Source organism: Mobula hypostoma, chromosome 11, assembly GCF_963921235.1.
Source record: "Mobula hypostoma chromosome 11, sMobHyp1.1, whole genome shotgun sequence".
NCBI lineage: Eukaryota > Metazoa > Chordata > Chondrichthyes > Myliobatiformes > Myliobatidae > Mobula > Mobula hypostoma.
Window position 1 is genome coordinate 69,522,860 of NC_086107.1, and position 23,247 is coordinate 69,546,106.

Consider the following 23,247-nt stretch of genomic DNA (forward strand, 5'->3'; position numbering starts at 1 on the left):
CAAGGATTCTACATCTTACAATCCTATGTCAGCTCTTTCTAAGGCTTTAATTTCATTTTGTACCAGCAGACCCATCCCACTCCCTCTGCCTACATACCCTTTCTTTCGATACAAGGTGTAACACTGGATGTTAACCTCCCAAATATGATCTTCTTTAGACCATGACTTAGTGATGCCCAAAACATCACATGTGCCAACCTCTAATTGTGGTACAAAATCATCTACCTTATTCTGTGTACAGCATGTATTCAAATATAACACCTTCAATCCTGTATTCACCATCTTTTATAATTTGGCCCCCATGTTATACTTCAACTCATCCCACTGACTGCAATTTTGCCCGATGATCTGCCTGTCCTTCCTCACAGTCTCACTACATACAGCATCTACTTGTATACCAACTGTCCCATCCTCAGTCCTATCATTACGGTTCCCATCCCTCTGCCAAATTAGTTTAAACCATCCTCCACAGCTCTTGAATGTCTGCCCCCAAGGATATTGGTCCCATTGTGTTCAGGTGTATCATGTCCTTTTTTGTACAGGTCATATCTTCCCCAGAAGAGATCTCAATGATCCAGAAACGGAAGCCCTGCCCCCTGCACCAGGTCCTCAGCCACGTGTTCATCAGCCAAATCATTCTACTCTTACTCTCACTGGCCCATAGCACAAGCAGCATCCAACATTTAATTCCCTGGAGGTCCTGCTTTTGACCTTTCTACTTGCATAACTCCCCATATTCTCTCTTCAAGACCTGCTCCCATTTGTTACCTATGTCATTGGTATCAATATGTGCCACGACTTCTGGCTGCTCACACTCTTCCTTTAGAATGCTGTGGACCGGATCCGAGACAACCCTCACCTAGCACTTGGGAGGCAAAATACCGTCCAGATGTCTTTTTGACATACACAGAATCTCCTGTTTTTTCCTCTATCAATGGAATCCCCTGTCTACTGCACTTCTTTTCTTCCCTCTTCCCTTCTGAGCTACAGAGCCAGACTCAGTACCAGGGATCTGCTCTCTGCAATCCCTGGTAGGTCATTCCAACCCCTTCCCCCCCCCCCACTAACTTCTTATTGAGGGGTATGGCCACATGGGTACTCTGCAGTGGCTATCTGTTCCCTTTTCCTCTCGTGACTTTCACCTTCCTGTGGTTTCTATCTATCACTTCATCATTCTCCCGTATGACATGAAGGTTGTTGAGCTGCTGCTCCAGTTCCTTAACACGATCACTAAGGAGCTGCAGCTCGATGCACTCTGTGCAGATGTAGTTATCAGGTAGACTGGAGGTTTCACAGAGTTTCCACGTCTCACTCAAATAACATACCACTAACTCTAGACCCATTCTCAAGACACTAGCTATGTACTAATAGACAAAGAAAGAGAAAAACACCTATTGGAAATTTACTTAGAACCTCTACTTGTTCTCACCATTCTAACACAGACCCACTCCAACATTGGCCGCTCTGCCTATACCTCCTCTCTTTTTATTGGTTCAAATAAAATTCACTCCCGATGAGACTTGCAGCTTTCAAATGGCCCCCTCCCTGCAAGATGTCACTTACGTGGCTTGTCTTATGTTTTACTCAGAGAGCTTTCTGCTGTAATAGAAATTTCACAGTAGGATGAATTGTAAGAAAATCTGTAATGGGACAGATTATTTGAAAAATATTGAAATGCATTAGATTATTTGTAGAGTCCCTGTACACTTATTAATTAATTGGTGAGTTTGTGCACTGGAATGTAGACTCCTGTCTGGATAGTCTACGTGGAAAATATCACTAATGCACTGGGGTGTTTGAAACATCTGTATACTGGCATGACTTATTTACAGATTCTCCACTGAAACTGAGCATTTGGTGGGGGCATGAATTGGAATGCTTTACCGCTGTGCATCATTTGTAGAGTCTGATGACTTTGAGTACGTTAGAAACTGTGGCAATTGGTGGTGCCTAGTCACTTAGTATCTCTTTCACCAAACTTTATGTTGCTCAAGATCACTTAACTCTTCAATATAAGTTTAAAAGCCTTGCAATAGATCCACCTGCTATCTTGCTTTATACACAGGCCTCATCAGTCCATTGCTGCAGTGTCTGTTTGGAGCTGATTTTGACATATTAACCTACCAAGCTGAAATCATCCAACCGATCCCAGCCTAGTAAGGTTAACTTATCTGCTTGTTTCTGTCTTTATAAAGGACCATGCAATGCTTTTGTGTGTTTTCTTCGTGACTTGCCAGATCATGCTCTTAAAATTGTTACCAATTGCATCTAACTATACATATCATCTTAGGTGTTCCATCCCATGACAGAACAGTAAGTGTCTGAGTTGGTGTTCATTTCAATATTTCAATGACTTAATCGTTTTTTTTAACTTTAATGATGTGGTTATGTATTTACACACAGGCATTGGTAAATGTAAGCCTCATTTACCATATGTATAAACCATATTTGAATCGCATTTTTGAACCATTGCAAGTAGTGTAACTAGCATCCAGTCCATGTTCTCCACATTGTTCCTCATCTCATTGTTGTGCAAATCTGTGGTTTTGTACAGCAATCACTTCCTTTCAGCCAGGACTCTGCTCAACTGCCACTATTTTGGTTCGTTGTGTTCTGTCTAACCTCACATACTTTGTTGCCCTCGTTTTTGATGATTGAAGTATGTTTCAGTTCTAAACCAACAGGCCTGAGCTGAATAGCTCCCATGGTAACGGAGGGAGGGAGAGTTTCCTGTTATTGCTGCTTACCACACTAAATACGCTAATGTGACCCAGACAGTTAGCCTTCTTGCCAATTGTCCATATATGGTGTTTACATTGATGTGCTATCGGGAGCAGATCTATTTGTCAATTTTTGGTATTCACATCCATAGATACAACCATCCTCCGTTCAAGTATTAGGTTTAGTAACTCAGATTTGCCAAGTTCATCTATTATTTCTCACACAAATCCATCTTTCAGCATGAAGTCCAGTATTACAAAACTTCATTGAAGTAACAGTGTTGCAACAGAACTTCCAGATCAGTTATGTGAACCTGAGTCATCTCCTGACTTCTGATTGCAAGGTCCAAGTGCACTTAGATTATCTAACGGGGAACAATTTTTCCATCAACGTGTGTCTGACCCTATTGATTCCAGGAAGCTTGCCCCCTTCTTTCACTCACAGTCTCATTTTAAGAATTTCTGCCCTATGCTTTGCTGCACTAACGTTCTTCTCTTGAAAAACATCGCCATCCTTTCAACGTGTGAATTATAGTGCTCTATTGGGTTTTGCACTGGGAAGAGTATTTGGAAAACTTGAAAAAGTAAAATAAAGTTGGAAATCTGAAATAAAAGAAGAGTCCAGTGAACACTAACACGAGGAATTCTGCAGATGCTGGAAATTCAAGCAACACACATCAAAGTTGCTGGTGAACACAGCAGGCCAGGTAGCATCTCTAGGAAGAGGTACAGTTGACGTTTCGGGCCGAGACCCTTCGTCAGGACTCCTGACAAAAGATCTCGGCCGGAAACGTCGACTGTACCTCTTCCGAGAGATGCTGCCTGGCCTGCTGCGCTCACCAGCAACTTTGATGTGTGTTCCAGTGAACACTAACTTGTCTTCACTCTTCCCCACTTCTGAGGAAGGACCTCAGACCTGGAAGATTAACTGTACTTCTCTCCACAGACTGACCTGTTGAGTGTTCCCAGTGTTTCCTCTTTTTATTTCAGAGTTCCAGTACCTGCAATTTTGATTTTATGTTGGGGTTACTCTGCAGGCCGGGTAGCATCTGTAATGAAGGACTCAGTTAATGTTTCTGACCAATGACTTCTTATCAAGTAAGTAATTGGTTTATTATTGTCTCATGTACAGTGATAATATTTGTTTTACACATCATCCATGCTGATTATTCACAAAATAAATACATCAAGCGAGTACAAGGAAAAAGCAATAATAGAAGATGGAAGATAATGTCACAGTTACAGGGTGAAGTGCAGTGCAGGAAGACAGAAGGTGCAAGGGCCACAATTAATTAGATTGTGAGCTCATCTTTATTGTACAAGAGATTCACTTAAAAGCTGGGATAGTAGCTGTTCATGTTTTCAGGCGTTTGTATCTTCTGTCTGACAGAAGATAGAATATCCAAGGTGGGAGGTGTCTTTTAATGATGTTGCCTGCTTTCCCAAGGCAAGGGGGTCCCTAGACAGAATGACTGGAGGGGAGGCTGGTTTTCATGATAACTCATTTGACAACTCTACAATTTCCTGCAGTTATGTGCAGAGAAGTTGCTACACCACACTGTGCTGTATCCAGAAAGGATGCTTTCTATGGTGCATCTAGAAAAATAGGTAAAGGTAAGTAAGAACATGCTGAATCTTATTAGTCTTCTGAAGAAGTAAATGGGCCGATGTGCTTTCTTAGTTGGGCCAGGACAAGCTAGTAATGATCTTTACACTTAGGAACTTGAAGCTCTCAACCATCTCCACCTCAGCACCACATGATATCAAGGATCTAATGATCTAACAACACCAGAGATCAGGAAGTAACCTCCTTGCAATCCCCGAGAGTGAGTAGATGCTGCCTATGTATGGCTGCTCACATCTCAAGGATGATTAATGATAAACATCTGCTTGAACACAAATCCCAATCACAGCTGCTGGCTGAGTAACCATAGAAACCATAGAAACTACAGCACAGAAACAGGCCTTTTGGCCCTTCTTGGCTGTGCTGAACCATTTTCTGCCTAGTCCCACTGACCTGCACACGGACCATATCCCTCCATACACCTCCCATCCATGTATCTGTCCAATTTATTCTTAAATGTTAAAAAAGAACCCGCATTTACCACCTCATCTGGCAGCTCATTCCATACTCCCACCACTCTGTGTGTGAAGAAGCCCCCCCAATGTTCCCTTTAAACTTTTCCCCCCTCACCCTTAACCCATGTCCTCTGGTTTTTTTCTCCCCTTGCCTCAGTGGAAAAAGCCTGCTTGCATTCACTCACTCTATCTATACCCATCATAATTTTATATACCTCTATCAAATCTCCCCTCATTCTTCTACGCTCCAGGGAATAAAGTCCTAACCTATTCAACCTTTCTCTGTAACTCACTTTCTCAAGTCCTGGCAACATCCTTGTAAACCTTCTCTGCACTCTTTCAACCTTATTTATATCCTTCCCTTAATTTGGTGACCAAAACTGAACACAATACTCCAGATTCGGCCTCACCAATGCCTTATACAACCTCATCATAACATTCCAGCTCTTATACTCAATACTTTGATTAATAAAGGCCAATGTACCAAAAGCTCTCTTTACGACCCTATCTACCTGTGATGCCACTTTTGGGGAATTTTGTATCTGTATTCCCAGATCCCTCTGTTCCACTGCACTCCTCAGTGCCTTACCATTAACCCTGTATGTTCTACGTTGGTTTGTCCTTCCAACGTGCAATACCTCACACTTCTCAGTATTAAACTCCATCTGCCATTTTTCAGCCCATTTTTCCAGCTGGTCCAAGTCCCTCTGCAGGCTCTGAAAACCTTCCTCACTGTCTACTACACCTCCAATCTTTGTATCATCAGCAAATTTGCTGATCCAATTTACCACATTATCATCCAGATCATTGATATAGATGACAAATAACAATGGACCCAGCACTGATCCCTGTGGCACACCACTAGTCACAGGCCTCCACTCGGAGAAGCAATTCTCTACTACCACTCTTTGGCTTCTTCCATTGAGCCAATGTTTAATCCAATTTACCACCTCTCCATGTATACATAGCGACTGAGTTTTCCTAACTAACCTCCCATGCGGGACCTTGTCAAAGGCCTTATTGAAGTCCATGTAGACAATATCCACTGCCTTCCCTTCATCCACTTTCCTGGTAACCTCCTCGAAAAACTCCAATAGGTTGATCAAACATGACCTACCACGCACAAAGCCATGTTGACTCTCCCTAATAAGTCCCTGTCTATCCAAATGCTTGTAGATTCTGTCTCTTAGTACTCCCTCCAATAACTTACCTACTACCGACATTAAACTTACCGGCCTATAATTTCCCGGATTACTTTTCAATCCTTTTTTAAACAACGGAACAACATGAGCCTCTCTCCAATCCTCCGGCACCTCACCCGTAGACAGCGACATTTTAAATATTTCTGCCAGGGCCCCTGCAATTTCAACACTAGTCTCCTTCAAGATCCGAGGGAACATCCTGTCAGGTCCCGGGGATTTAACCACTTTAATTTTCCTCAAGACAGCAAGCACCTCCTCCTTTTCAATCTGTACAGTTTCCATGATCTCACAACTTGTTTCCCTTAATTCCATAGACTTCATGCCAGTTTCCTCAGTAAATACAGATGCAAAAAACCTATTTAAGATCTCCCCCATTTCCTTTGGTTCCGCACATAGCCGACCACTCTGATCTTCAAGAGGACCAATTTTATCCCTTACAATCCTTTTGCTCTTAATATACCTGTAAAAGCTCTTTGGATTATCCTTCACTTTGACTGCCAAGGCAACCTCATGTCTTCTTTTAGCCCTCCTGATTTTTTTCTTAAGTATTTTCTTGCACTTCTTATACTCCTCAAGCACCTGATTTACTCCCTGTTTCCTATACATGTCATACAACTCCCTCTTCTTCTTTATCAGAGTTGCAATATCCCTTGAGAACCAAGGTTCCTTATTCCTATTCATTTTGCCTTTAATCCTGACAGGAACATACAAACTCTGCACTCTCAAAATTTCTCCTTTGAAGGCTTCCCACCTACCGATCACATCTTTGCCAGAGAACAACCTGTCCCAATCCATGCTTTTTAGATCCTTTCTCATTTTTTCAAATTTGGCCTTCTTCCAGTTCAGAACCTCAACCCTAGGACCAGATCTATCCTTGTCCATGATCAAGTTGAAACTAATGGTGGTATGATCACTGGAACCAAAGTGCTCCCCTACACAGACTTCCGTCACTTGTCCTAACTCGTTTCCTAACAGGAGATCCAATATTGCATCCCCTCTAGTTGGTCCCTCTACATATTGATTTAGAAAACTTTCCTGAACACATTTTACAAAGTCTAAATCATCTGGACCCCTAACAGTATGGGAGTCCCAATCAATATATGGAAAATTAAAATCCCCTACCACCACAACTTTATGTTTCCTGCAGTTGCCTGCTATTTCTCGGCAGATTTGCTCTTCCAATTCTTGTTGACTATTGGGTGGTCAGTAATACAATCCCACTAATGTGGCCATACCTTTCCTGTTTCTCAGCTCCACCCATAAGGACTCAGTAGACAAGCCCTCTAATCTGTCCTGCCTGAGCACTGCTGTAATATTTTCCCTAATAAGCAATGCTACTCCCCCACCTTTCATTCCTCTGCCTCGATCATATCTGAAACATCGGAACCCTGGAATATTAAGCTGTCAGTCCTGCCCCTCCTGTAGCCAAGTTTCACTAATTGCTATAACGTAGTCAGAACAAGGACACTAGTGGGAAGTTCAAACAGAAACCAGTACAGCCCCTAGCTCTTTCCTGGTACAGTATCTCAACAAGGCATGTAGCATGTAATTTGAAAGCAGATTGTAGTACTGCATCAGTACTTTCGGCTCTGAGCGTGTCTAGCAGAAATCTAAGCTTTTGCTGTAATGTTGGTGAAGTCTGTCAGTGTTGCCTAGTGGTTAACTCTGCACTTGGTGAAGTTCCCCACCCATGCTCCAAGCTCCTTTAAAAGCCCTCCACATGACTGGGGATGGAGTCTCTATGCTCCCTGACTTTGGTGCACTCTTCCAGGCAGGGATTGTGTGCAGTCATCACAAGAGTCTATACTAAAAAGCAGAATATTCTGAAAACTCTTGCTGTGTCAGACAGCATCTGTGGAGAGAGAACAAGAATTTCAGGTTGACTACCTGGAAAGTTAGTGACAAACTGCAAAGAGGGTGGAGGAGAGGCAGGTAGAAGAAAGGGAATATCAATGATAGGATGAGGTCAGGATTGTCCTGGGGATAAGCTGTGTATGAGGTTATCTGTTTAATGCGTTAAGGAGGGGGGATAATACAGAATTAATCAGTCTATTGTGTGTCACGTTCAGAAATGATGTGCTCGTTATCATAATCACAAGTATGTAGAGTTGCATTTCTTTCTTTCACTCCCTGGTTGCCTCACTCCAGGCAGTGACCTCCTCTCCACCAATGGCACATCAACATAGATGAGAATATTTTTTGTGTGAGCTCATGTAGAAATATTTATAGACACAAAGTCCTCTTCTACCGTCAAAAGAGGAACAACGATGCCAATGAGTTGTCGGTAATTTTGGGTGCTGGACAGCGAAGCAAATACATCCAGCAGACCTCCCTCAAAACTTCTGCTGCCAAACTGCTCAGTGTTCTGAACCAGCCAACCAGATCAAGGCATCTATGGCTATCTATTCGGACCCCGGAGGAGCAGGTAAGCCAGCATTCTGAGGAGGCAACACACTCAACTGCACTCTGATGATGGCTTCTCATAACGTTTGCAAGCATTTTGCCAAGCACAGTGATCAACCCAACCCGAGCTACCAATATTCCACAATATTTCAAGTATGAGCATAGACAGAATTTAATAAAAGCCCATTTTAGTACATAGTGCCTTTGTAGATGCTCCTGATGATGGTGCATGATGTGCCCATCACATGTTGAGCAGAGCCTGCTACTGCCTGCAGCTTTGACATTCCTCTACATTTGAATTGTTGTACCAGACCATGATGCAACCAGTCAGGATAAATTCAGCAGTACGTCCATAGAAGTCTGTAGAACTGTGTTTCATTGCTCCACAACAATGACAATAAAGATATTTTTCTGCTTCTTCTTCTTCTTCTTCTTCTTCTTCTTGAGTGTTTAGTGATAAGTTGAATCTCCTTAACCTCCTAAGAAAGTAGGCAGTGGCATGCGTGTGATTGCACCTATGTGCTGGGGCCAGGACCAGTCGTCTGAAATGTTAAAGCCCAGGAATTTAAAGCCACTGACTCTGTCCACTGCTGATCACCCAAAATAGACTGGGGCCTGTTCACTTCCCTTTCTCCTCCTGAAGTCAAAAATCAATCTGTTTCAGGGGCCACCTCAGCAAGGGGTATCTCAGTCAAGTTTGCCACATAGCAACTTAAATAATAATTACAGGACTGCGCAGAGCTGGCATGATATTATGAAAGGGAAATCACATTGAGTAAAGCCGTTAGTATTTTATTTTTAGGTTGTAGTTAGAATAGATAAGGGAAAACCAGTGGATGTGAGAATTTGATATTGAGAAGTCCATGTGCCACACAAAAAGTTATTGAATGAAATGAGAGCCCATGAATTAGAGTAATATTCCGGCGTGGACTGAGTATTCGTTAACAAATTTTTAAAAATCAGAGAAAGGAAAGAACACTTTTCTCATTGAGGTTTTTTAATTAGTGAGGTCCCACAGAGATCAGTACCAGACCTCCAGTTGTTTATATCTCTGAGATGATTTGGGAGAAGGTACCAAGTGTGCTGTGCCCAAGTACGTTGATGATGCAAAGCTGGGTGACATTGTGAATGGTGAGGCTGGTGCCCAGAGCTGATGTAGACACGCCATGTCAATGGGCAGTGAGATGGCAGACGGAATATGATGTGGAAACATGCAAATTCATCCAAAAAATAGTAAACTGGAGTGTGATTTATATTTTGTGAGATAGAAAAGCATAAACATAAGAGATTCTTCAGATGCTGGAAATTCAGAGTAACACACACAAGATGCTGGAGGAACTCAGTAGGTCAGGCAGCATCTGTGGAAATGAATAAACAGTCATTATTTCAGGACTGGAAAGGGAGGGGGAAGAAACCAGAATAAGAAGGTGGGGGAATGGGAGGAGTACCGGCTAGAAGACGATAGGTGAAGCCAGATGGGTGGGGGGGGGTGAAGTAATCTTCAATGGGACCCTACCCTCCCCTCCCCACCACTCTCTGTTTTCCGCAGGGATTACTCCATTCGCGCTTCCATTCATCCCTCCCCAATAATCTCTATCCCGGCAGCAACCCTTGCAAACAGAAGAAATGTCACGCCTGTCCATTCACCTTCTCCCTCAGCTCCACTCAGGGCCCCAAACTGTCCTTCCAGTTGAGGCAACCCTTGGGGTTGTCCACTGTACCTCTGCTCCGGATGCGACTTTGTCTACGTTAGTGAGACCCAACGTGGATTGGGGGACTGCTTAGCAGACCACCTTCACTCCATCCGCAAAAAAACACAGGAATTCCTGGTGGCCAACCATTTCAATTCCAATCTTCACTTCCATTCCGATATGTTGGTCTACGGGCTCCTCTACTGCCACGATGAGTCCTCTATTAAGGTGGAGAAGTAACACCTCATATTACGCCTGGACAACCTCCAACCCGATAGCATGAGCATTGATTTCTCTAACTTCCAGTTGTTTTTCCCCTTCCCCCTGCCCTTTTCTTCAGTTCCCCACTCTGGTTCCCTTCTTACCTCTTCTGTTCTCCTCACCTGCCAATCACCTCCCCCGGTGCCCCGGTTCCCCTTCTCTCACCCTTTCTCCCAGGTTCCATTCTCTTCTCCTATCAGATTAATTTGTCTTCAGCCCTTTATCTTTCCTACCTATTACCTCACAGAAGAAGAAAGCCCTTAACTCTGAGTGGAGTCATCGGGATGCCGTCATGACAGCGTTTTTTTAGCAGGCTTTCTTATTTTTACGAGGCCCAGTTGCTAGCTTGACACTCAGCCCAGCACGGATGGAAAGCATGCAAGGGAGCCGGCTGGATTCGAACTCAAGAGTCCTTACTCTGAAGTTCGGCGCTGACGCTACTACGTCACCAGCTGGCCATATTACCTCCCAGTTTCTTACTTCACTCCCCTTCCCCACCCATCTGGTTTCACCGATCAGCATCTCGCTTGTACTTCTCTCCCTCCCCCCAGTTTCTTATTTTGGCTTCTTCCCCCTTCCTTTCCAGTCCTGAAGAAGGGTCTCAGCCTGAAACGTTGATTCTTTATTCATTTTCATAGATGTTACCTGGCCTGCTGAGTTTCTCCAGCATTTTGTATGTGTTGAGAGACAGTAGAGTATGTAGGGGTCCTTGCACTCTAATCACTGAAAGTTCTTAATGATAGTATAGTGGCTAGCGTGACACGCTCACATCTCGGGACGTTCTGCAATTTGGAGTTCAATTCTGGCGCCATCTGTACGGAGTCTCTGTACGTCCTCCCCGTGGAATGCGTGGGCTTTCCCCGGATGCTCCGCTTTCCTCCCAAAGTCCAAAGGCGTACCGGATGGGTTAATTGGTCATTGGAAATTGTCCTGTGATTAGGTTAGGGTTTATTGGGGTTGTGGGGTTGCCGGGGCGGCGGTGTTCAAAGGGCTGGAAGGACCAACTCCATGTGGTATCACTAAATAAATAAATAATAACTAGAAGTGAAGATGATTTGTTTGTCCCTTATTGCAAGAAGCCTTGAGAACAAGATAAAGACATCTTCCTGCAATTCTGTAGGACCCTGGTAAGCTTGCATCTGGGCTGTTGTGTGTAGGAGTTCCACCAACGAGAGAAAGGATTTGAAATTCTATTGAGCTTTGCATGATAGCCCAGAACAGCCATTACTTCAGAGGTCACCACGTAGCCAGCTTGCACTCAATATGTTCCCCCAGTGGCAAACTAATCAAAAAGGTAGAGATGGAGGGACAGATACTAGTTGGGTCATCAGTGAGAACACATCTGCTCTTGTTTAGATTGCCCATCATAAGATCTACATCTGGCCAATGTGATGTCCGATTCAGAAAACATTATTCCTGACAGTAACACACACACAATGCTGGAGGAACTCAGCAGGTCGGGCAGCATCTATAGAAATGAAAAAAAAAGATAACATTTCGTGCCAAGACCCTTCTTCAGGACTGAGCAGGAAGGGGTAGATGTCAGAATAAAAAGGTGGGGTGAGGGGAAGGAGGCTAGCTAGAAGGTGACAGGTGAAGTCAGGTGGGTGAGAAAGGTCAAGGGCTGGAGCAGAAGGAATTTGATAGGAGAGGAGAAAGGGAAGGAGGAGAGGACCCAGAGAGAAGTGATAGGCAGGTGAGAAGAGGTAAAAAGGCTAGAGTGGGAAATAGAGGAAGAGGGGAAGGGGAGGTGAATATTTTTTAACTGGAAGGAGAAATCGATATTCATGTCATCAGGATGGAGGCTACCTAGCCGGAATATAAGGTGTTGCTCCTCCACCCTGAGGGTGGCCTCATGTTGGCACCGGAGAAGGCCGTGGACTGACATGTCAGAACAGGAATGGGAATTGGAATTTAAATTCTTGGCCACTGGGAAGTTCCGCTTTTGGCGGAAGGAGAGGAAGTGCAGTTCCCCAATTTACAACAGGTCTCACCAATGTAGAGGAGGACGCATCAGGAGCAGTGGACGCCATAAATAACCCCAGCAAGTTCACAGGCGAAGGACTGTTTGGGGCTCTAAACTGAAGTGAGGGAGGACGTGTATGAGCGGGTATATGTATCTGACAGTACATTATCTCTCAAATTCCCTTTTTACTTCAAGTTTGCTGGTCCTTCGGGTGTAAATTATCCAGTTTTATTTTCAGACACACATTATTTTTATCTTGTTGGTAAAGAGCTTGGCAGTCGTGAACTCAAACTAAATCCCTGTAAATATCAAACAAGCTCAGTTTGCGGTCCGATTGCAATTATCTTCATCTTAACATTAATGGCTTTGCTGTATATAAATGGCATATCCTTAATCTGCGGTGGCCACGAGGTCAGCTGTATGTCAAGAGTAATGAGTGAGTTTAATTCACTCCCGATCAGACTATTGTTTGTGCTGTATATTCCTGATATTTGTGTGAGTGAGTGGGTGCGTGCGCTGTATAACTTTGCTTTAGTTTAAAGAAGTGATTCTGCTGTAATTTTATCAAATTCCTTAAGCACACACATAGTGGCACAACCAGTAGAGCTGCTGCCTCACAGTGCCGGATACCCAGGTTTAATCCTGACCTCAGGTGCTGTCTGTGTGAACTCTACATGTTCTCCCTGTGACCAGGTCCCATAAGAGGGTCACAACCTTCTTGTAAGGTTTGGAGGCTGACGTGCCTTAATGACTTATAGAGCTATGTTGGCTCGAGTCAGGGCATTGCGTTTCAACTCTTGGTAGGATCACCTATGCCAAGGGTAGAGGCCAGACTAAGAGTGGTCCACTGGTTCTCCAGGTTTGGGTGGAGGGTGTGGTGCCAGCTCAGGGCTAATAATAACCTGGTCAAAAAAAATTGTTATGCAAACAGCAAAGAAAAGCTACTGTAAGCTCCAACGGCGTAACAGTCAGTAACTAACCTGGGACCATGTGGGTTTCTTCCCAGTGTTCTGATTTCCTCCTACATCACAAAAATATTCTTGTTTGTTGTGTTAATTGGCCATTGTAAATTGCCCATTATTTGTAGACGAGTGATAGAACCTGGAGGGAGGGGCAGTTGTTGGGAATGTGGGAGAATAAATGGTTTTAGTGATTGTCGGATTGATGTAGTTGGGTGCTTGATGGTGAGTGAAGACTCGGTGGGCTGAAGGTATTTGTTTCTGGGCCACTCTACTGATAGCCCGTGGAGACTGGCTGGGCTTGTTCCTGTTTGCTGTTGCAGTGTCCCCCATTCCTATGTTGTACCATACTATTAGTCAGCCGAGTTTATTGTCATGTCCACAAGCACGGGGAGGTTTGGGTGCAATAGAAGACTTGCAGGTAGGCACAGCTAAATTATACAGAACCTTGAAGAGAACGAGGAATAAGAGCACCTCAGAAACAATTCCTTAGTGCACGAGAAAGAGGTATAATCACAGACAAGTCCATGGGAATGCAAGAGGTGGTCTGCAGTGTTCCTTTGCTGAGGTAAGGTTAGGGTTGTATAGGTCAGTTCCAGAGCCTGACTGTTGTAGGGAAATTTCCTGGTGCTGTGGGACTATGGGCTTCTGTCCTTCCTGCCCAACAGCAGCAGCCAGAAGAGGGCATGACCCAGATGGGGAGGGTGGGGGGGGGGTCCCTGATGATAGATGCCCTAATTCAAGCCATTGCTTACTATAGAGACAGTGATGTATGTGATTATGGTGAGCTTCCTCCACACACCCTCCCAGAAGAAAGGCAGGTGAATCATTAACTCAGACATCCCCACAGAGATCGGGGTTGTGGGGAGCTACTGCCTGTGATACCAGTGTGTCAGTGAGCAGATGAAAGCCCACCAATGGCACCGGGCCTCGGACTGAAGCCAGCCGAAGTGATTAGCTCTCAACCTGTGTCTGCTCCACTAAATTAGCCTGCAGTTAAGCTGTGGCTCACTGTTGTATCAGTAATCCTGTTGTTCTCCATGTCTATGTATGTTAATAATTTATGCCTTGCTCAGAGAAACTTGGGTCTAGAAACCTTCCAATATCAGACAGATGATTGATGCTGGAACTTTAAACTTACACCTTGCTCTCCACACCACAGATGGAAAATAATGAGCTGCTTTCTCGAGAATTCAAATTCTTTACTGCTTATGTTCTGTGTGGGACCTAAGACCTGGATGGATAAGATTAACAGAGGGGTTTACCTGCAGGTGACGGTGATGGGTGTGAGGGACCGTGTGTTATTTCACAGCTACTCACGGGGAGAAATTCCTGCATTTCACGCACAGTGAAGGGATGGAACTACAAATGGGTTAAAAGCTGAGTTTGGTCCCTGAGTGAAAGCTGCCAGTCGAGAGACCAGGCATGTCACTGCACATGTTGGAAAGTTAGTGGCTGAGAAGTGGGACTGATCAAGGTGTATCCTTCCTTGGTGTGCTCCCTAACGGAAGGAAGGCTGAGTATAATATTTAACACAATGATTCTTGAATGATGCTGTCGTCTCTACACAACTTGCTTAGGTAATTAACTGTGGGGAATGATGGAGTAGGACATGGCCGGATTTGGTTACCTCCTATTAAGGCACTTCTGTCCTAGATCTAACTTTTTTCACTAGCTTGGATCAGCAGCTACGCACTTCCTTCAATTGCAGTGTATTGAAGTTCAAACCCTGAGCATGTTGCTCAGGTTGACATACTCCAATGCATATGAGCAAATCCCCAACACTCTCGATGCAACACTGGAGAAAGTTGTTGCTTGTATTCAAATCTTTGAATGAGTTGTCCAATTATTTCCATTATCACCATCCATTCCCTTTTAAAAGTTATTCCTGAATGTTCTTCTAATAACTGACAGCATATTATATAAACACAATCTTACTTTCATCTCTGGGTATTTTGCTATTAGTCTGATATGACGTTGTCCCTCCGTAACCAATCCAACTACCACTGGAAGGTGCTCTTTACCAATAACCCCATCAGATTTGTTAAGCCCTCTCCACTTTGAGATCTACTCTGGTATCTCCTGTCTTTCTATATGGCTGTAGTTCTGGAATAGTTTAAGGCAATAGCTTTTGCATTGTTTCATGTAGTATAGAGTTGTTCCCAAAAATAGACCAGATTGTTCTGAGCCTTATCCTGCCTTGCTACTAGCCCTGCAGCCTCACCAACCTTCTGCAGTCTGGCAGGACCTATTGAGATGGAGCTTGGGTGACCCTCAAAGCCTGAGCAGACCATGAGAGGCAACTAAGCCTTACGTAGTTGGCCCTGCCCTGGATCCCCATGATGGTCATTCGACAGTTCATTGGCCTTTCCTACTGTCACTCATTATTGGCGATACTTAACAACTCTTGAAGCAGGCCTTCAGAATTAAACCATTTAAAAATAATAACAGTTTTAAAAACTGTATAGGGACTCTCTGGGTTACAGGTGATCTGATTTATAGAATCCTGACAAATTCCCTGATATATTTTGAAAAGATAATAATAAAATAATTTGTGGTATCCATGTAAGAAATGTTTCTGACTTAAGAAATTAACTTGTGGAGAGTTCTCAGGAACAGAGTCCTATGTAATGTTTGTATTTAAGAAGCACATTTAATTCATATATATTATGAATTAATATATATTAATTAACAAATATTAATTAAAATAATGAAATAAATATTTACCTTAACTTACTTGATCCATCCAAATCATCCGCGATATTTAAATGAGGCACACAGGCACCGGCAATGACTAGCCTGGGACTGAGGGGCCATTATTGAGGTGTCCCTGCCCCTCCGTTTAGCTCACTGTGTATCTACTGTATTTTCTTATGGTATAGAGAGAGGCCATTTGGTCCTCCAAGCCCATGCCAGCCACTGGACTAATTTTACTGTGATCCCATTCCCTGACTTATTTCCCTGCCAGGTGGAATCAACTCCATCCTCATTCTTCCAACACTCACCTACACTGGAGGCAAAGCTCGTCAGTCAGTTAGACAGCCCACATGATTTTGGGGTGTGGGGGGAAGCTGGAGCACCCAGACGAAGCCCATGCAGTGAGGAGAGCTTGAAAACTCTGCCTGAGGTGAGGGTTGAACCTGGATCACTGAACTGGTGAGAGAGCGGTGGCTACCAGCTGTACCACTGTACTTCTGATTCCCGATCTGCAGTGTGTTGCTGACATGACTGTTGTAATAGACGGGCACAAGAATCACAAACGAGCTGATTTCCACTGGCCGTCGTCTGACTAACGATCAGCTCCAGCTAGTATACAACCAATGACTTGTAGCCTGTGACTGTTTATAGAAACAATGATCTCATATCTTTTCTTTCTATCACCAGTGCTGCTCTTTTGATTTACATCATAGTCAGCTCCTCTTCACCTATTTTAAATTTTGTCAGATTCTCAAAGTTCAAATATTTTCTGTTCCTGGGCATTGGTGGTTCCATACCAGGCCACGATGAAACCTACTGAGATACATTGCAGTAAGCCTGCAGTGCTCCCTGTACTATTGATGGTCAGGACGTGGATGTGGTGAGGACCTACAAATACCTGGGGGTGTATCTAGATGACAGACGAGTGGAGCACCAACACAGAGGCTGTGTACAAGAAGGGCCAGAGTCGCCTCCACTTCCTGAGGAGACTGAGGTCCTTTGGAGTATGCAGGCCTCTCCTTCACATCTCTAACAGTCTGTTGTCACCAGTACAATCTTCCATGCGGTGGTGTGCTAGGGCAATGGCATCAACATGGGTGATGCCAACAGGCTTAATAAACTGATTAGAAAGGCTGGCTCTGTTATAGGAGTCAAACCAGACACACTGGAGACTGTGGTAGAACAAAGGATCCTGTGGAGAATCCTGGCAATTCTGGACAATGTTTCTCACCCTCTGAATGCCACCTCGGCTGAACAGAGGAGCACTTTTAGTAATAGACTAAGACAACTGCACTGCTCCAAGGAGCGCTATATGAGGCCATTCTTACCCTCGGCCGTTAGGCTCTGTAATGAGTCAACCTATATCTGGGGAAGTGATGACCCCCTCCTGTTGGACTGCTTGTGGTAACTTATTTTTTATTCTTCCTACTTCTCTTCTAATATTTATGTCTGTGCACTTGTAATGCTACTGTGGCACTCTAATTTCCTTTGGGATCAATAAAGTATCTATCTATCTGTAGAAGTTTGTCAAAGGTTTTGGTGACATGCCGAATCCATACAAGCTTGTAAGTGAGTAGAGGTGCTGCTGTGTGCTGTGCCTTCCACTTTGAGCATAAATGTGCCACTGGTAATACTGTAGTAAAATTTTAATGCAATGTCTTGGATCAAATCTCTGGATTATTCATCCAAACATTTGGCCTTCATAAACTCTTTCCGGCTTCCAACCAGATACCCGTATTGATTTTAACTGATGTTTCGAGGACAGACTCTGCCATCTTCATCAGGGATGATGCCTGGGCATGTCTAGTCTGGTGGTATTTATACCCCTGTCACCCGCCCCTCATGATTGGTTAGTCCTTATCCAATCAGGTTTCTGCTCTCATGATAGACGATGGGGGTATAAATACCACAGGACTAGACATGCCCAGGCACCATCGCTGATGAAGATGTCAGAGTTTGTCAGCAAAACGTCAGTTAAAATCAATACCTGCACCCGGCTGGAAGCCCAAGAAGAGTTTTTTCATCATATACGCTGGGAAAGCACGAGATCCTTTTCCATTCGGCCGTAACATTTTCCTAAAAGCAGGAGACTACCTCTGAAGCTGACACGTTAAAATGAGAATCACTGCTTTCTCAAGTGAAAACAAATGCCCGCTGGAATCTCTGAAATAGCAGAAGAGTTTAAGAGTTTTCATGGGGTCTTGCCTAATATTGGCCGCTCAAGGATTTTGTGAACATAGATAATCTGGCCATTTAATTATTTATTGTGCGTGGCAGTACTCTGGTTCTACAGTGACTACATTTCAAAGGAACTCTGCGAAGATCTGAGTTTGTGAGTGGTGCTCTATAAATACAAATTCTTTCCCTATTCTCACAAAATAAATCAGACTTCTCCAGTGGCTTTTGAAAATTACTTTGGTATACCATCCCCAAACCTTGAAGGAATATGATGACTGCCTTCCCTTTCCTATAAATCAGTCACAACTTGCATTTACAGTATATAGCCGTGTTAAAGTACCGAAACTCATCCCACAACCACATCTCGTAACCATTAATTTATCATAAATCAATCTGTCCCAGGAAACCACGGAAGGGTCAGTGCTTACTGCAGTAAGAGGACGGAAGTCTCACGCCCCCAATATACCCCAGATAAGGCCTGAATCCAGTCAAAGAGAGACTTGGTGCCATGGCAACAGATCTGAGGAGCTCTTCATCGGGGTAACCAGGGTTTCTTCACCACAGTTTATAAGATTTCCTCTGAACTCTAAGTGCTGTCACGTGCAAAGCCTATTGCATGAGGTTGGTAGCTCAATCAGAGCATGGATACATTCAGCTCCTGGGAAAGTTGGGGCTCCCATTTCCCCATCAGATCTGCTGTTACCATAATTCATTCAGTGGAGTGAGTCCATTAATTGCCAGCCTCTGTGCCCATCCAGGCCAGTGCCAAGACAGAGCAACAATGCCCTGCTTTGAGTCCCATTCAGCCACCAAGACAAAGAGAGGATGAGGCAACGTTTCCATACAAGCCTGGCTTAGCTCCATCTGCCGTTTAGTTCCTGCTGGGGAACGAACAATCAAAGCTGTGTTTTCTGCTCCCCTTATGTTTGCTGTTTGCGGCCTCAATTTATTTAAGAAAAGCGGCTCTTGCCTTTCTTCAGCATCCCCAAGAAATGTTGCTTTTCTTTTTCATTCTGTTTTTCCTGTGTCCTTTCACACAGCCGTTAACTCCCTGATGGACAGTGTTCTCAGCGTAAGATGGCCTCCCCTCTTCCTTTGCCCCGTACTGAGGGAGCAATAGTGATCTGCTTTACTGATGAGAAGGTGGACAGAACTGACTGTGGAGCTGCCGGCCCCTTCCATCAAAGACCCCATTAACACAACGCACAGAGCTTCTGAGTGGGTCCCACCAAACTCAAAAAATTTCCCTCAGACCCAATTGTCCAGAAAAAAATGGATGAGGATCAGCTGTGTTGTTTCCTAAATGATTTTTGGGATGTGAGTGCCACTGGCATTTCTTGTGAACAATGAGCTGAGATTACACCAGTGCTGTATGGTACATGGTAATCTCCAGGCTCTAGAGCTTTGCAAGATGCCATTCAACTGCTACTAAGGTTTGGAGCAATAGATGTTATGCAGCTCTTAACATGAAGGAGGCCTTCTACAGAGAAATAATATGCATGTTGCCCAAGTAACTGCATCAAGAACACAAGTCTGAGAAAGGGTCTCCATTTTCCCAAGTAACATAAGGTACAAAAATGATAAATCTTGCTTGCAGAGCATCACAGTCATGCAGAAGACATAACTTATAAAAGTCAGTGAAGAGAAAAAGCAGGAGTTTGGGGTGCAAACAAAAACCAGCATGTCCATGGTAGTGCACGAGGTAGGCCGATGTGTTCCATTGCTGATGTAAGATCTGAGCTGTGCATCTTGCTTCAGAAACCTGATGACTATCTCCCTCTCCTAACCCGCAATTAAATGGGTCTGCCCTACTCGAGAGCTGTGTCTATCGGTCAGTGTGTTACTGAGAGAACAGTGAACTATTGGAAGTGTTGACTTTCTAGTGAGGTGTTAAATTGAGGTGCTGTCTACTCCATCAGCTGAATATAAAATACTCTGTGTTACTGCCTCAAAGACTGATCTTGGGTATTGTTCCACTTATTCTCCAGCAGATGCTTCACCACTAGTCAGTGCCAGGGTGCCGCTGGTGAGACATGACTGTGCAAAAGCTGATGGCCATGCTCCTTACATTACAACAGTGCACAGGCTTTTATATTCTAGTCCCCTGAAAATAAGTGCTAACATCCCATTTAGCTTCCTCACCACCGACTCAACCTGCAAGTTAACTCCTAGAGAATCCTGCACAAAGACTCCCAAGCCTCTTTGCACTTCTGATTTTTGAATTTTCTCACTGTTTAGAAAATAGTCAAAGGTTTCAAAGTTTTCAAAGGTACATTTAATGTCAGAGAAATGTATACAATATACATCCTGAAATTCTTTTGCTTCGTAAACATCCACGAAAACAGAGGAGTGCCCCAAAGGAAAAAGTGACAGTTAAATGTTAGAACCCAAAAGTCCCCCCCCAGCTCCCCCCTCCCACACATAAGTAGCAGCAGAGCAACGATGCCCCCCTCCACCACCAGCAAAAAGAACATCGGCAACCCCCACCGAGCACTCAAGTGTATAGCAAAGCATCAATAAGGACCTGCAGTACCCCAAAGACTACTCGTTCACCCAGTACTCAACATACCACAAGTTCTCTTTCTCCCTAATTAGGGGAAAAGAGGTGTCCCCGTTTCACAGCGAGAGGGGAGACATAACAAAACAACTCACTGATTTACGAAGTTAAAAGTCTGTTGCATCGCTTCTTTCGAGATCTGTGCCCAAAGAACTCGGGTCTCTGGGCACACAGACAGCAGCCAGCTTGCTGCTTTCGGTCTTCTGTCTCCCATGACACACCAATTTCCTGCAAAGGCACCGACCTCGAGTCCGCCCGCCTCCAGAGCCATGAAACCCTGGAACCCTGAAGGTGCGCTAGTCTTCTAGGTCACGTACTTGGCATATTGAATAGTGGCCAGCCATGAGACCCCGAGAGCGGGTCCCATTCTGGCAAAGAACCGAAATCAGCATGCAACTCCAGGTCAGGGTCTTCAAAAGAACCCCGAAAGGGCTCCACACCTTTATTCCTTCTACCAAAGTGCATGACTGTGCAGTTCCCCACACCTCCATCTGCCACTTCCCTGCCCATTCTCCCAACTTGTCTAAATCCTTCTGCAGACTCCCTGCTTCCTCAACACTGCCTGCCCCTCCACCTATCTTTATATCGTCCACAAACCCGGCCAAAAAGCCATCAATTCCATCATCCAAATCATTGACATATAACGTAAAAAGAAGCGGTCCCAATTCCGATCTTTTCAGAATACCACTAGTCACTGGCAGCCAACCAGAAAAGGCCCCTTTTATTCCCAGTCTTCGCGTTCTTCCAGTCAGCCAATCTACTATCCATGGTAGCATCTTTCCTGTAATACCTTGGGCTCTGATCTTGTTAAGCAGCCTTTTGTGTAGCATCTTGTCAAAAGGCCTTCTGAAAATCCAAGTAAACAACATCTACTGACTCTCCTTTGTCTATCCTGCCTGTTATTTCCTCAAAGAATTCTAATAGATTTGCCAGGCAAGATTTCCCTTTAAAGAACCATTCTGGCTTTGGCCTATTTTATCATGTTCCTCCAAGAACCCCGAAACTTCATCCTTAATAATAGGATCCAACATCTTGCCAACTACTGTGCTCAGGCTAACTGGCCTATAATTTCCTGTCTTTTGCCTCCCTCCCTTCTTAAAAAGTGCAGTGACATTTGAAATTTTACAGTCCTGCAGAACCATTCAATAACTTATTGATTCATGAAAAATCATTCGTAATGCCTCCACAATCTGTTCAGATACTTCTTTCAGAACCCTCGAGTGCAGTCCTCCTAGTCTGGGTGACTGCTAGTGTCTTCCATGGTGAACACTGACACAAAGTACTTATTAAGTTTTTCTGTCATTTCTTTGCCCCCCATTACTACCTCTCTAGTGCCAGTCCAGTTTTACCTCTCTTGTATATCTGAAAAAACTTTTGGCACCCTCTTTTATATTATTGGCTTCGTATATAATCTTTCCTCTCCTTATGCCTTTTTGTAGTTGCCTTCTGTTGGTCTCTAAAAGCTTCCCAATCCTCTAACTTCCCGCTATTTTTTGCTATATTACAGTATATGCCTTCGTTTTTCCTTTTATGCTGTCTTTGACTTCACTTGTTAGCCATAGTTGTGTATTCCCCTCTTCAGAATACTGCATCATCTTTGGAATGTACCGTATCTATCCCGCACCTTCTGAATTGCCCCAGGATCTCCAGCCATTGCTGTTCTCTCATCATCCCTGCTAGTGTCCCCTTCCAATCAAATTAGGCCGGATTCTCCCTCATGCTTCTGTAACTTATTCCCTTTACTCCATTATAATACTAATACATCTGTTTTAAACTCCTCCCTCTCGAGCTGAATGATGGTGACAACATTTGGAAGAGACTTTTTGATTGGAGTATGGAAACTTCTGTCAGAAAGAACACTTGCTTGCACCTGAGAACAACAAGTAACAAACAAATGGGAGAGAAATTTGTGGGGATTTGGGCAGAATAGGCCAATACAATTAGTGCAACACACATAAAAGTTGCTGGTGAACGCAGCAGGCCAGGCAGCATCTCTAGGAAGAGGTACAGTCGACGTTTCGGGCCGAGACCCTTCGTCAGGACTAACTGAAGGAAGAGTGAATAAGGGATTTGAAAGTGGGAGGGGGAGGGGGATATCCAAAATGATAGGAGAAGACAGGAGGGGGAGGGATGGAGCCAAGAGCTGGACAGGTGATTGGCAAAAGGGATATGAGAGGATCATGGGACAGGAGGCCCAGGGAGAAAGAAAAGGGGGAGGGGGGGAAAACCAGAGGATGGGCAAGGGGTATAGTGAGGAGGACAGAGGGAGAAAAAGGAGAGAGAGAAAAAGAATGTGTGTATATAAATAAATAACGGATGGGGTACGAGGGGGAGGTGGGGCATTAGCGGAAGTTTGAGAAGTCAATGTTCATGCCATCAGGTTGGAGGCTACCCAGATGGAATATAAGGTGTTGTTCCTCCAACCTGAGTGTGACTTCATCTTTACAGTAGAGGAGGCTGTGGATAGACATATCATACCCCACTCGTACCCCATCCGTTATTTATTTATATACACACATTCTTTTTCTCTCTCT

The 23,247-nt window shown here is 44.2% G+C and overlaps 1 protein-coding gene across 3 annotated transcripts in view; it reads left to right on the forward strand.

The window, feature by feature from the left end:
* Positions 1-23,247, forward strand: part of LOC134353817 (excitatory amino acid transporter 2-like) — a 241,391-nt gene that overhangs the window by 36,619 nt on the left and 181,525 nt on the right. For 2 of the 3 annotated variants that reach the window (XM_063062245.1, XM_063062247.1), the window contains one exon: positions 3,711-3,818. The exons of the other annotated variant lie outside the window; for it this stretch is intronic. In XM_063062245.1, the coding sequence (XP_062918315.1) occupies positions 3,791-3,818 (28 nt within the window). In that variant the 5' untranslated portion in view covers positions 3,711-3,790. The remainder of the gene's footprint in view (positions 1-3,710; positions 3,819-23,247) is intronic. 3 annotated transcript variants of the gene reach the window in all.